At 49.2% G+C, this 12,708-nt stretch overlaps 1 protein-coding gene across 3 annotated transcripts; it reads left to right on the forward strand.

Annotated features, from left to right (window-relative positions):
- The first annotated feature begins 3,560 nt into the window (after window positions 1-3,560).
- On the forward strand, window positions 3,561-12,666 carry iars2 (isoleucyl-tRNA synthetase 2, mitochondrial). 3 transcript variants are annotated; one of them, XM_070920087.1, is made up of 24 exons: window positions 3,561-3,854; window positions 4,267-4,389; window positions 4,579-4,732; window positions 4,806-4,954; window positions 5,159-5,208; window positions 5,334-5,443; window positions 5,560-5,650; window positions 5,883-5,998; window positions 6,121-6,290; window positions 6,410-6,500; window positions 6,654-6,805; window positions 6,938-7,098; window positions 7,194-7,296; window positions 7,512-7,605; window positions 8,573-8,653; window positions 9,221-9,329; window positions 10,019-10,121; window positions 10,357-10,479; window positions 10,572-10,703; window positions 10,806-10,912; window positions 11,012-11,157; window positions 11,251-11,441; window positions 11,612-11,756; window positions 11,947-12,666. In XM_070920087.1, the coding sequence occupies exons 1-24, from the start codon at window positions 3,585-3,587 to the stop codon at window positions 12,090-12,092; spliced, it is 3,117 nt and encodes a 1,038-aa protein (XP_070776188.1). In that variant the 5' UTR covers window positions 3,561-3,584; the 3' UTR covers window positions 12,093-12,666. The 3 variants fall into 3 exon arrangements, with proteins under 3 accessions (XP_070776188.1, XP_070776190.1, XP_070776189.1); XM_070920089.1 differs by lacking the exon at window positions 8,573-8,653 and having other exon boundaries at window positions 7,194-7,300; window positions 7,519-7,605; XM_070920088.1 differs by lacking the exon at window positions 8,573-8,653.
- The last annotated feature ends 42 nt before the right edge of the window (window positions 12,667-12,708 follow it).

Consider the following 12,708-nt stretch of genomic DNA (forward strand, 5'->3'; position numbering starts at 1 on the left):
GCATCCACATCTTCCAAACCCCCCCCCCCCCCCCCCCCCCAAAAAAAACCCTGTGTTTATAAGGAAGAGGCTGAAGGGGAGGAGGAGGAGGGAGGATCATGGAGCAAGGGTCCTGATCAGAGTCTAGCTTTGGAGCAGATAAGATGAGCTGGACAATACTGCCTTTGTCATGTGATCAGGGCGGTATGCAATTCCCACACAGATCAAGAGTGAGTGTGTGTGTGTGTGTGTGGGGGGGGCTCATAGAGAGGCCCTTTGATGGCAGAGCACCAGGTGAAGGAGGCCTTGCTCACCAGCCTTTAAATTATTCATCCCTCTTGGTCAATTATTAAAGTAGGTTTTATTTGTCCTCCGTGTGTGGTGAGAACTACGTTTACTGTCGGGACCCCGTGGCTTCACGTCCCCTCAAAGTTCTGTGGTCCAACAACTGAAGGGAGAACTCGTGTTTTCAGACATAAAACTGTAAACTGCGTCTCGTTTGAGTTTAACTGCAGGACACAAGATATCCGCCACTTCACAGAGACGTCCAGCGTATGCAACCAGAGGCTTCCAAGTTTCCATGTCACGTCTGTGTAAGCTGCATACTGGACCACAACTGGCATCCAAGTATGTGTACAGACAGGTGATGAACTGAGTTAAGGGTGAGCACAGAAACTGTGCATAGTGAGGCAACAGTGGAGGGGGGGGTTAATATGCATTTCTCCCAGTGCAGAGGGCAAGTTAGCCATTAGCTTTGAGATGACCTTGCTTTTTAAATGCACTGAGGGCTAATGAATTCAGGGGTTTAAGGGAGACATAAGCTCGTCCAATAGAGGGCAAAAACGTAGGGGCCGTAATGAGCAGCCTCAAATTCTTATTGAAATATGGAGATTGTATAACTTTAAAAAAAAAAAAAAAAAAAGTACCAAGATGCTCCATGACAGTAGTTTTGGACAGTTTGCCAGGCATTGGGACATTTACCTTCACCTCAACTCATACCCGATTAGGAGCTTTAGGGTTTACAGCAGATCCGGATGATCCCAGATGCAGACACTGATCTGATCGTCCACATTCTCAGTTGACCCAACATCCCTTTATACATACAAAATTTCTCTTTTAATTTTAAAAAAAGGTCAATAATCAGCATTCAGTTCACCACAGATGCAGGCAGATAAATATCTTTCAGTTCTCTTCCGGTTTGAGTGCGTTATGCTATTCACCTGCAGCAAAAAGGGAAGAGGAAAAAAAAAAAAAGCCAGTCCATTGTGTCACTTACAGTTCAAAGCTTTATTGGACTTACAAAATTTAAGATCTAAAAAGCACAGACACATTTACACCACACCTCCAGAACATAATACAAAACTTTTCTAAACTTGTTTACAATCACTTTGAGGACTACGCTGCCTGGTATCAAGTATCCACATGATTTCTTTTCTCATCTTCACGGGGCAAGCCAGTTACACCTGCCACAGACAGATTCTCCGCCACCCACCTCCCATAGAAGACAACGGCCTCGACCAAGAGACTGGCGTTGTCCCGGACAAGGGGACTTCTTCCCGTATAGTCCATGAGGGGCCCCTGCAAAGCAGGACACGACGAGAGCGGTAGGGCGCGTCCCCGGTCGGTGCGTAAAACGAACACGGCAGTCCGGGCCGCGGCAGTGCGCGCACCTTTCAACAAACAAAAAACAAACAAGTTTGCAGAGTCCAAAAATGTGTTTTGAGAGAAGGGATTTTCTGTTATCATTTTAAAAATAACGTTGCGTCCCCGGTCCGGCCGTCTTGGCGGTGTTTTGCCAGATGCGAGGAGCCACCAGTCCGGTCATTGGGACCAGCCGTGGAGGAGGGAGGCTGCTAGGGCCAGCGGGAGCAGCAGCAGCAGCGCGGAGGCGTCGGCCTTCCCGGAGCCGCTCTTGTCTTTGGATGTCACGTTCATCAAGGTGGCGGTGGGCGCCATAGTGTAGTTGTTCGCGGCCGTGCTCATGGGGGCGTCTGTGGGGTCCTGGGCCCGGACCACCTGCGACACACACGGCCACACCATCAGTTCCTTTTTACTTTTTTTAAAGTTGCTGTATCACACGTTGCACACATGCATGTCAAGGGCACAAATAAGACGCCAAAAACACAAACCGGGAGCTATTCTTAGAACATAACTATAAACTTACAGGGTTAAAACTCATTAGAAAAGAGCCCCGTTCTCAGCTTTCTGTAAGCAGAAGTTTCTCAACACGAAACCTCCAATTTCTGTAAAACATTGAAAACTCTCAAACAGCCTATTGAGTTACAGGAAACTCAAAGTGCATTTTTTTTAATTATTATTATTATTATCTGCTCGGGAGTCAGCCTGCAGCGCGCCTCTAATGTACAGGAAAAACATTTAGCTAATCCAAAATTAAGACCACCTGTGACATTAGAGGTCGTCAGGGAGCTCTAGAGCTGGTTAGCTCCCACTGATGTAAACTGAAGTCCCAGGAGAAGAGAGGGAAACGAGGGGGGGGGGCCGCTCACCTGTGAGGAGAGGAGATGGAGGGCCAGCAGGAGGACTCCGAGGTTAGCTGCACACATCTTCTTCATCTTGCTGTAGGCCGGGGATGGGCTCGCGGGTCCTCTGGTTGGCGGACGGGTGAATGAAACGGGAGCCGCTGCCGCGCTTTTTATACCCCCGGTGACATCATCAGCCACTCAACGCCACCTGCTGTAGCCTGTGCCGTGCTGTATTCAGGTGCTGTCGGAAATATATCGGTTGCAAGCTAACCGCACCTGAACGAGTCCAGTCCAGTTGTTTTCGAAGTTTGTATGAATGGCTGAAGTGGCGCTGAAAATGGGCACTCAGCTGCCCTGCCCGCCTGTCACGGCAAGAGAAAGCACCTCATTGGGAATAGTTTGTGTACAGTCATCCTGGGTTAGCCCAGTGCTTGTGAAGCACACAGGAACGCTGCCCTGCCGTGACCAGCGTGGTGCGTTTAAGTGCCATTGTGACAGGCAGTGGCAACTCAGTATTCTCAATAAACATGTCAACTGCACCAGAGTCAAGTCTGTAACAAAAGTAAATGCACACTTTCTGTGAAAAACCACCAAAATGCACGATCAAAACAGACAGCAGTGTTTCTAATATTAGTTTAGCCCTGCAGCAGCAAAATATGCCTGTTAATATCACTTTTTTGCCACACCTTAATCCAAGAATCATATCAGATAACAATTATCACCACTTCTGATGCCTGTGCCAAGTTTTGTTCATTTTCTGAGCATTCTTAGCCCCTCAAAAATGCGTTTGATACCTGAAAATAAATGCAATAATAATAATTCCTTGATTTACAATGGGGACTTTGCACCACTCTAGCCATTCCATCTTGGCACATTAGATAAACAGCGCCCTCCAGTGGCTACTTGCACACATTACTGTCAAAAATGCCACTTATTGGATTACTATTGACCCAACTGGCTTTCCGTAGTTGTCCTCCCTACAATTTCTTCCGGAAAGACACAGCATTGCAAGAAGGACGGAATATAACAACACGAGAACCGCATACTGTCACAACTCAGAAACAACCCAACAGTCTTCAGTTTTTGTGGTTTTTCTTGGCCACAGTGTTACCCCGCCTCTCCATGCTGCTGTGCCGGGTATCGGCAGTAAGCCAGACGCTCGCCAGATGGGCACGGAGGTCACACCGGGGAGGCGGCCTCCTCCACCACCGTGCTCTCTCCTTCGGCTCCAGCCGCTGTCATGGGGTCAGTTCCGGGGAAGGCAGCGCTCAGCCCGCAGAGACAGGCTCTCCTCCGGGACGGTACCGAGACACAGTGCTCCTTCCCCAGACCGAGTTCCCAATGAAACTGACCGGACAGAAGCTGCTGGACCGAGAACTCGAGATCCAGCAGGTACGACGAACGATAGAGGCTGACGACCCTCCACTCAAAAAACCCGTCAAGTTAATTTCCCCCGGCTCGTTGACAGCTGGACACATATTGTAGCACATGACCGAAGATCTTCTTCGTTTATTTAGGGTTCAGTCTTCAATTCGGCATGAATCAGATGCGCCAAGAGGCTGTTATTTTCCCCTTTCCCCCTGATTGTAAGACAGACCGGCATGCTTCTGGATTAATAGTATTGACTTAGGTTTTGTGACACATAACTAAGTGACTTATTACCCTCTAGATGCGCGAGTGTGTAGGTTAAGTCTAACTGAAGACAGTATCTTGATGGTCAGGCGCTTTACAGATCGCTCCATATTAATAATGCTTTGTTTCTGTCATAGGAAAAATATAAATACTCTTTTTCGCACTTTTGCAGGAGTGTGGCTTTGCAGATTTGTACTCCTGGCAGAGAGAGAGGAAGGCCAAGAAGGAGTTCTGTCTTCATGATGGACCCCCGTATGCCAATGGAGACCCTCATGTAGGACATGCACTCAATAAGGTGATGAGTTATCAGTGTGCTTGTCATGTTTCAGTTATCTCCTATTGCTATGGTGTGTTGTTACAAGTAACAAGCATTGAGTTATTATTTGAGTGCTGCAGACACTGCTGTGAAAGCTTCCAGGTGGCAGTGACAGCTCCAAACACTGCCAAAATAATCAGTCAATCCACCGTATCTCGTCTGATCCAGATCCTGAAAGATATCCGTAACCGCTTTGAGATGCTGAGGGGGCGGCAGGTCCACTACATCCCAGGCTGGGACTGCCACGGCCTGCCCATCGAGCTGAAGGCTCTGGGGGAGTTGGGGACCAGCGGCCTCGCCCCGCTGCAGATCAGACAGAAAGGTAAAGACGGACAGGAAGCTGGATGAACACCAAGGCCCGGCCCGTTGTAATGTGTTGTTTTCATCCCATCCAGCGCGGGAGTTCGCCGAGGGGGCCATCGCTCGGCAGAGGGCTGCCTTCCAGCGCTGGGGCGTGATGGCCGACTGGGACCAGTGCTACTACACGTACGACGGCTCCTATGAGGCGGCTCAGCTGAAGGTCTTCCAGCAAATGCACAGCAAGGTGGGCAGTGATGTGCTTTTTATGCCCCCGTTCAGAACAAAAAGGCCAGATAACCTAAGTAGTAACATTAGTAGCTGTAACAACTGTAGGAAGCCCAGGAATGGGACTGAAACAGGATTCTGCCTCTCAGTGGCTGTAGAATGTGATACTATTAGTTCTGCTCTTGACAGTCTAATACTATTACTCCACTTTGTTGTTCTTCAGGGGCTCATCTATAAAGACTACAAGCCGGTCTTCTGGTCTCCGTCATCAAGGTACTGAGTTAATATGCTTATTGCAGAGGCTGCTGCATGGAGGCACCAACATTTTGAATCTATTCGATTCTAGATCAACATAGAACACTGTTGCGTGCTGTAACCCCGTCGCTGTGCCCGTACAGAACAGCCCTGGCCGAGGCAGAGTTGGAGTACAATCCCGAGCACGTGAGCAGAGCCGTCTACGCCACATTCCCCCTGACCGCCCTGCCACCTAAGATAGCCTCAGAAGCAGGTAATACAAGCACACATAAAGGCAATTCAGAGCTTTCTCAAGTATTATACATCCGGGTGGGACGGCCCTTAACTGTGCGTGTGGTGTGTGTGGTGTGTGTGGTGTGTGTACCTCAGCGGGCCTGGAAAGCGTCTCCGTGCTGGTGTGGACCACCCAGCCTTGGACCATTCCCGCCAACCAGGCCGTCTGCTACATGCCCAACGCCCAGTGAGTACCCGCATCATACCATGACAGTTAGGTTTTGTCACAGAGGGAGTCCCCATCACGTACACAGCAAGCGCTTTATTACAGAGCCAGTGTGAACGGCAGGAATGTTTGCAGCAAGCGAAACCTGTTTCAAACGATTGTTTTCAAGGCGGACTTGAAAAATACATGTACATTTAACACGTACATTTAGACATTTTTGTCATTCAGCACGTGCCTTGTTTTCTGCTCGCAGGTACTCGGTGGTGAAGAGGGCGGACAGCTCTCAGCTGCTCTTAGTGGCCACTGAGCGCACGGCCAGCGTGGCAGCACTGCTGGGCACAGAGCTGGAGAGTGTAGGCACCTTCACAGGTAATGCTGACTGACACACACACACACACACACACACACACACACACACACACACACAGCAAGCGGTCTTGTCAGTCCCAAACACAGCCATGCTCGTGTCCCCTTGTCCTTCTCTTCTCAAGGCTCCCAACTCGAGGGCGGGATCTGCACACATCCCACAATTCCTGACAAGGAAGTGCCGCTGCTGCCGGCCAATCACGTGACTATGGGAAAAGGAACGGGGCTGGTCCACACAGCACCAGCCCACGGCATGGAGGACTACAGTGTGGCTTCACAGTTTAAACTGTCCGTGGTACGTTCGGTTTTTGTTTTAAATCAAACATAAATCAAGGTTATTTATCAAGGAAAACACGCTTTGCATCTCTATGTAACTGTGTGTGTGTGTGTGTGTGTGTTTTTCTTCCACCAAAGGAGTGCATGGTGGACGAGGATGGCAAGTTCACCGACCTGGCCGGCCCTGAGCTCCAGAATCTGTCTGTGATGACGGAAGGCACTGACAAAGGTGCAGCTTAAATACATGAAAAGGGGACACAGTAATACACTTTCTTAGCGCTTTTGGATGTGTTTCCTTCATGTCTCTGTCTTAACTTTTCCTCTTTCGTGTTGTTTGTATTTGTGGGATTCGCCTGTGTGTGTGTGTGTGTGTGTGTGTTAGTGATTTCCATGCTGAAGGAGCGCGGGGCTCTGGTGAAGGAGGAGCAGTGTGTCCACAGTTACCCGTATGACTGGAGGACGAAGCAGCCTGTCGTTATCAGGCCCAGTCAACAGTGGTTCATCAACACGGCCTCCCTTAAAGACAAGGCCAAGGTGAAGCAGGAAGTTCTTGGTGCTTTGGTTTATGTTTCAAGGAAAGTCACTTCACATTTACAGTTTTTGGGAGAGGAAAAAAAACAAACAAACGTTGTGTGTGTGTTTGTGTGTGTGTGTGTGTTTGTCCAGGAGGCACTGCAGAAGGTGCGCATTTTGCCGGAGTCGGCGAGAGGCAGCCTGCTGGCCATGCTGGACAGACGGACATACTGGTGCATCTCCAGACAGCGAAGCTGGGGCGTCCCAATCCCAGTCTTCTACCACAGAGAGACCGGAGAGGCTCTCGTCAACAAGTAAGCTCTTTCATACTCGGACACACACACACACACACACAAAATACGTGTTACATGTCGAACATTGTCCGTGTCTCTGTCTCTGGCCTCTGCAGACACACTGTGTCCCACATAGCAGAGCTCTTCAAAGAGAAGGGCAGCGACTGTTGGTGGGAGCTTCCCATCGAGACTCTGCTGCCGGCAGAGGTGCTCAAGAAGGTGAGTTTACTGCGTGTGTGTGTGTGTGTGTGAGATTATGTTAGGATAGAGTTGTGAGGCTTTTTCAGCCTGGCAAATTATTATTAAGTCAAATGTATAAATAGTGAAGATTTGTATTTTCAGTAACCTCTCTACTGTTGAAAGAGAAAATATTTTTGCCATTTTACCACTTCCCTGTATGTGTGTGTGTGTGTGTGTGTGTGTGTGTGTGTCAGAGTAAAGCAGGCCCAGTGGCTGACTACGTCCGTGGAGAAGACGTCCTAGACATCTGGTTTGACAGCGGAGCATCGTGGGCTGCCGTGCTGGAAGGTACAGCTGACATTTCTTCTAACCCTAAAAGCGTCTCTTTTTCAGACAAACAAAAAACAAGGGAGACACCAAGTGAGATCCTGCTCAGTAGATTACTCCTATAAACATGACATGCGTTCATAATCTGCTCCTTTTAAACTCCTCTCGGAGTAGCAGCAGCTGATTCCCCCAGCTCACTCCAGTGACCGCCAGCTTTAGTCAAGTCTCCTCCTTTCATCAGTTTTATTGTAGAGGAAGCCTCTTACACTCGGCCTTAACGTGCTCCGCCAATTAAGCTGCTGTGCAAAGTGTATTGTAAGCTAAAGCAGCCGTTTGCTGACCACAAACCCGGATTACGAAGCCAATGCAGTGTCAGCATACCAGGGTCGCTAGCAGTGCTGGGCGTCTGCAAACTCAACATTAGTAGAAAATGTCTGACAGCAGAAACTGTTCGTTTATCCAGCAGCCTTATAAACACTGACGCAAGCCGGGAAAGTTTCCCTTGAGTTCACCTGTTTTTCGAAACTGCTATTAGATAGCTGATATATTAGATAGCTGGTATATTAGATAGCTGGCAAACAGCTGTCTGCAAACAACTACTCGCTATCTAACATATCAGCTAAGATTTGACATTCATGTTCCCATCCTAGCGCCATCATCAGGTCAAATTTGAATTTGTTTTGTGACCAAAAACCTGCAAAACTAATGACTAATGCTAACACACGTCATGCAAAAGTTGGTGGAGCACATTATTATTATTTTTTTTCTCCCCTGCCTCTGATTGGCTAGTGCGCGTCGCCTCCGTTGGTTAAGGTGGGGTTAGGGTTAGCCAATCAGAGGTGGGGCTTGACACGGGTGAACACGTGCTTAACCATCATCGTCATGTTGGCATTGTCACGGTGCGCGTGTCAGCATGCTAACATTAGCATTTGGTGCAAAGCAGATGACTCCGTTCACTGTGGCCGTTTGGTTGTGTTGTCATTCCCAGAGGAGACGGAGGAGGACACTGAGGAGCCCAAGTCCCGTCTCAGCTGGCTCCCTGCTCCACTTCGCAAACCTCTGGCCACAGGTCATTTGATCATTCACCTGCTGTGGCCCACACAGCCGGCCTCTGTCTTCCTAATGTACCTCTGGCTTTTACTCCCCGTTGTGTCTCAGCCTGCTTGTACTTTCCCCCTTTTGGGCCTTCGAATGCTCTCGGATACGTCAGGAACAGGAGCTGTTGGAGACAGCATGACTCTCAGCCCCTCCTCTCTCCCTCTCCCTCTCTTTTGCATGCAGGGTTAACGCAGGCTTCACCTGGCTTGGTAGAACACACTGTGGCAGTTTGCCTCTCAACCCCCCCCCCCCCCCAGGATTGGCCAAAAAAACCTCTGCTCTTCCATCTCTGATCTCTGATTCAGGGCGGAGGTGGACGGCTGCAGCGCCGTCCTGAGTTGAACTAGACAAACAGGGTCACCTTCACACACACTTGTGCGGGTTGTTGCAATTTTACAACTAACACTGGCTGCTCTTTCTTGTCTTTTTCCCCCCAGACATTTCTGTCCTCCGGGACCTGTACTTACCATTTTTGTTTGTTCCTGCATGAGTGTGCAAGTGACTTGATTTATTTTTTTTTCCTTTACTCCTCACCCAGAGTCAGACCCCCGGGCAGATGCATATGTTGAAGGAAAGGACCAGATTGGAGGCTGGTTTCAGTCCTCTCTGCTCACCAGCGTAGCCGTTAGGAACAAGGCGCCTTACAAGTGAGTGTCCCATCCACTCTCTGTGGTATGCACATATGCGTCTAAATCACTGTAAATGACTCTGTACCGGACACGCCGAAAGAAATGTATTGAATTGTTACTAACGTTGCAATACAAAAAGGTGCAATTAACTGAAGTTTATTGAAAAGGCAAAAGAAGCCACTGCTGAATTGTTACTGAACACAGTAAAGGCACACACTTCTGATGTTTCAAGAGCTACTCCAGCGATTTGTCATTGCACTCTTATAAAGTTGGGACACACACACACACACACACACGAGACAGATTTTAAAAACAAAAGTACGGTCAAAATTGAAGCAGCAGAGGCCAAGATATCCTGACTTTTGGTCTGTAGCATGGCTCAAGCTCCAAATTCACTTGATCCTACATTTCCCACAATGCTGCAGCTTGATAGTGTCTGTCAAAGTAGCCTCCTGAATGGTAAATGTTTGACGTCTCGAGCCCAATTTAGTGATGCGATCAGGGCTATTTTTTCCAGCCTCCTCGTGTCAAATGAACAGAACTTCATGCGTAAAATCGTCCCTTTAAGCAGCAGTTATGGCACACACGGCAATCCTCAATCAATGCACACAAATACAGATTAAAACAGATCATATATATATATATACAGCACTGAGCTGTATTCTAAATTGACAATCACACTTACCTGTGCGTTTGTGGGTGTGCAGGTCTCTGGTGGTCCACGGCTTTGCTGTCAGCGAGAAGGGAGAGAAGATGTCCAAGTCTCTGGGGAATGTGGTGGATCCTGACGCAGTGATTAACGGAGGGAAGGTGAGCTCGGGGGGGGGTCTGTCTGTCTTCTGCTTTTTAATAAGGTTTGGATTTGTTCTTAAAGTGATCATATAAAGGAAAACATTCTCTACATATATATATTTTTTTGTCCCTACTCACCCTTAGCGGTGTAGTTTTGGTTCTATTTGCCAAGCTTTTAGACTGTTAAACTCTGACCACCCTAACCTCAATTCGTTCATTAACCTCCCCCCCCCCGTGTCTCTCGTCCTCTCAGGACCCCAGTATGCCTGCGCACGGGGCAGACGCGCTGCGTTGGTGGGTGGCGGAGTCCAACGTCTTCTCCGAGGTCCAGATCGGACCCGCCGCGCTCAGCTCGGCCAGAGACAGCATCGGCAAGGTAAGCGGCGCGAGCAGGGGACACGGGTACGCGTCAACGGTCATGTTTCTACGAGCGGTGCTCAACTGCTTTCACACTCGCTTCTCCCCCAGTTGAGGAACACTCTGAAGTTCCTGCTCGGCAACCTGCAGGGCTTCGACCCCCGCGTGCAGGCTGTGGACCCCAAAGAGATGCACTACATTGATCAGTACATGTTGCACCTGCTCCGCGAGTACAGCATCAAGGTGTGTTCTTGTATATAACGTGTTCATCTCAGTCCAGACTGACATGAGGGTACCCGTGAAAGCCACTGAAGTAAGTGTGTGTGTGTGTGTCCGTATTTGCAGGTGACAGACGCCTACAGTGAGTTCGATGCCGGCAGGGTCATCCGCGTCCTCCAAGCCTTCATCACCAGAGACCTTTCCAGCTTTTACTTCAGCATCATCAAAGACAGGTGAAGGCCCGCCACAACAAGTATCTTTTGGCATAACCCCCACCCCCCCTTCCATCTTTCCCTCCATCTTCTCCTTTAATTTCTGCCCCTTTCAATCAGGTTGTACAGTGACCCAGAGGACTCGCTGGGCCGAAGATCATGCCAGACCGCTTTAGAGGAAATTCTGGATGGCGTGACCAGATCCGTAGCTCCCATCCTGCCACACCTGGCTGAAGAGGTCTACCTCCACGCGCCAGGACATGACAGTATGTGACTGAAGTTACTTCTCATGGGGTTTTTTTTTTTTTTTTTTTTGCTTGCCAACAAGAAGTATTCGTAAACTGCAATTGTTTCTGCAGAAGGGGAGACGTTGTTCAAGAGCGGCTGGATCAAAAGCAGTTCTGTGTGGCGGCGACCGGGATTGGAGGAGGCGGTGGAAGGGGCGTGTGCCATCAGGGATTCCTTCCTGTCTTCCATTCCAGGCAAAAATGCAGCTCAGTACGACCTCACCATTGCCATTGAACCCGGCTTGCTGTTTGAGCTCATGGAGGTAAATCAGACGTTGTCGTTGTTAGAAAGCTGCTATATGAGGTTTACCTAAAAGCAAAGTAGTAATCAGAACGTAATGACCCTAATGTTTATTTCATATGTTGTCAGTCTATTTAAAAAGGGACGGTGTAAATAATAAAAATACAAATAAATAATACACTTCACTCCCAGTCTCTCCAAGAAAAACCCACCTCCACCTCCTCTCAGCTGGCCGAGCTGATGATGGTAGCGCGGGTCAACCTGGCCAGCGAGCTACCCCGCGACCTGCCCCCAGATGCCCTGCTGAGCCACGGCACCTTCCTCATCAACCTGGAGGGTGAGGAGCACTGAGCACTGAGCACTGAGCTAGGGATGTGATGTCGTGACGGACCTTTCTCACAGCAGACATAAACACTGCCAAACACAGCTCCAGTGTCAGGGCCCCCTGGCACTGTGCCTGCTCTGTCTGCAGTGAAACAGATCATGACATGCTCTGTATGTGTGTGTGTGTGTGTGTGTCCTGTCAGGTGGTGTTATTCGCGAGGACAGCGCCTACAGCATAGCAGTGGTGCCCACTTCTGCTGCCCGGTGCCCGCGGTGCCGCCGCTACACCGCAGAGACAGCCGACTGCCTGTGCCCCCGCTGCCTCAACGTCGTTTCCCAGGCCCACTGACGGGCCAGGCGTCCCGTCCCTGGCAAACACCACCACCACCACCACCACCACCTTGGCTGCGTTTTGTTTCCCTGCTTCGGGCAAAGTTGCTCTGCGCTTTACAACCCCTGTCGCCGTCAGCTGAGAGATGTAAAACTGACTCCAAATCAGCTGTCAGTTGAGAGAAACTGCGGCTTGGCACAGGGCTGGCATGGGAGAGAACGGCGTAATAGCAGAGAACAAAACCTACTGTTTCTACAGTGTGTGTGCGCTTCAGCTCTCCCAGAACACAAGGCGTGAACTCTAAAACCAAAATGTGGTCAAATACAGCATGAGCAAGACTGCTTACTGTGTATATATATGGTTTGGAATTGAAGATGTTGGCTTGATTTTCAGTCTAGAAGGGCTGCCATTCAGAGGGCTTATCTGTTATTTTTTTAAATGTGTAAATACATGGAGAGTAGCGAACGACTATCGGGTGTGGAGGAAGTTCCTGTAAACGCCTTTCTTTTGTATCATAAATCCTGTTCCTTGTAAACTCTCCCGTATGAAAGAAAATGTCTCTAAATTATAAATAAAGAGCTGTATCTGGGAACGTGTCATGAGTGTCAGCAGAATGAAACAAGCAGCCAATAAC

The sequence above is a fragment of the Enoplosus armatus genome, chromosome 15 (assembly GCF_043641665.1).
Source record: "Enoplosus armatus isolate fEnoArm2 chromosome 15, fEnoArm2.hap1, whole genome shotgun sequence".
Classification (NCBI taxonomy): domain Eukaryota; kingdom Metazoa; phylum Chordata; class Actinopteri; order Centrarchiformes; family Enoplosidae; genus Enoplosus; species Enoplosus armatus.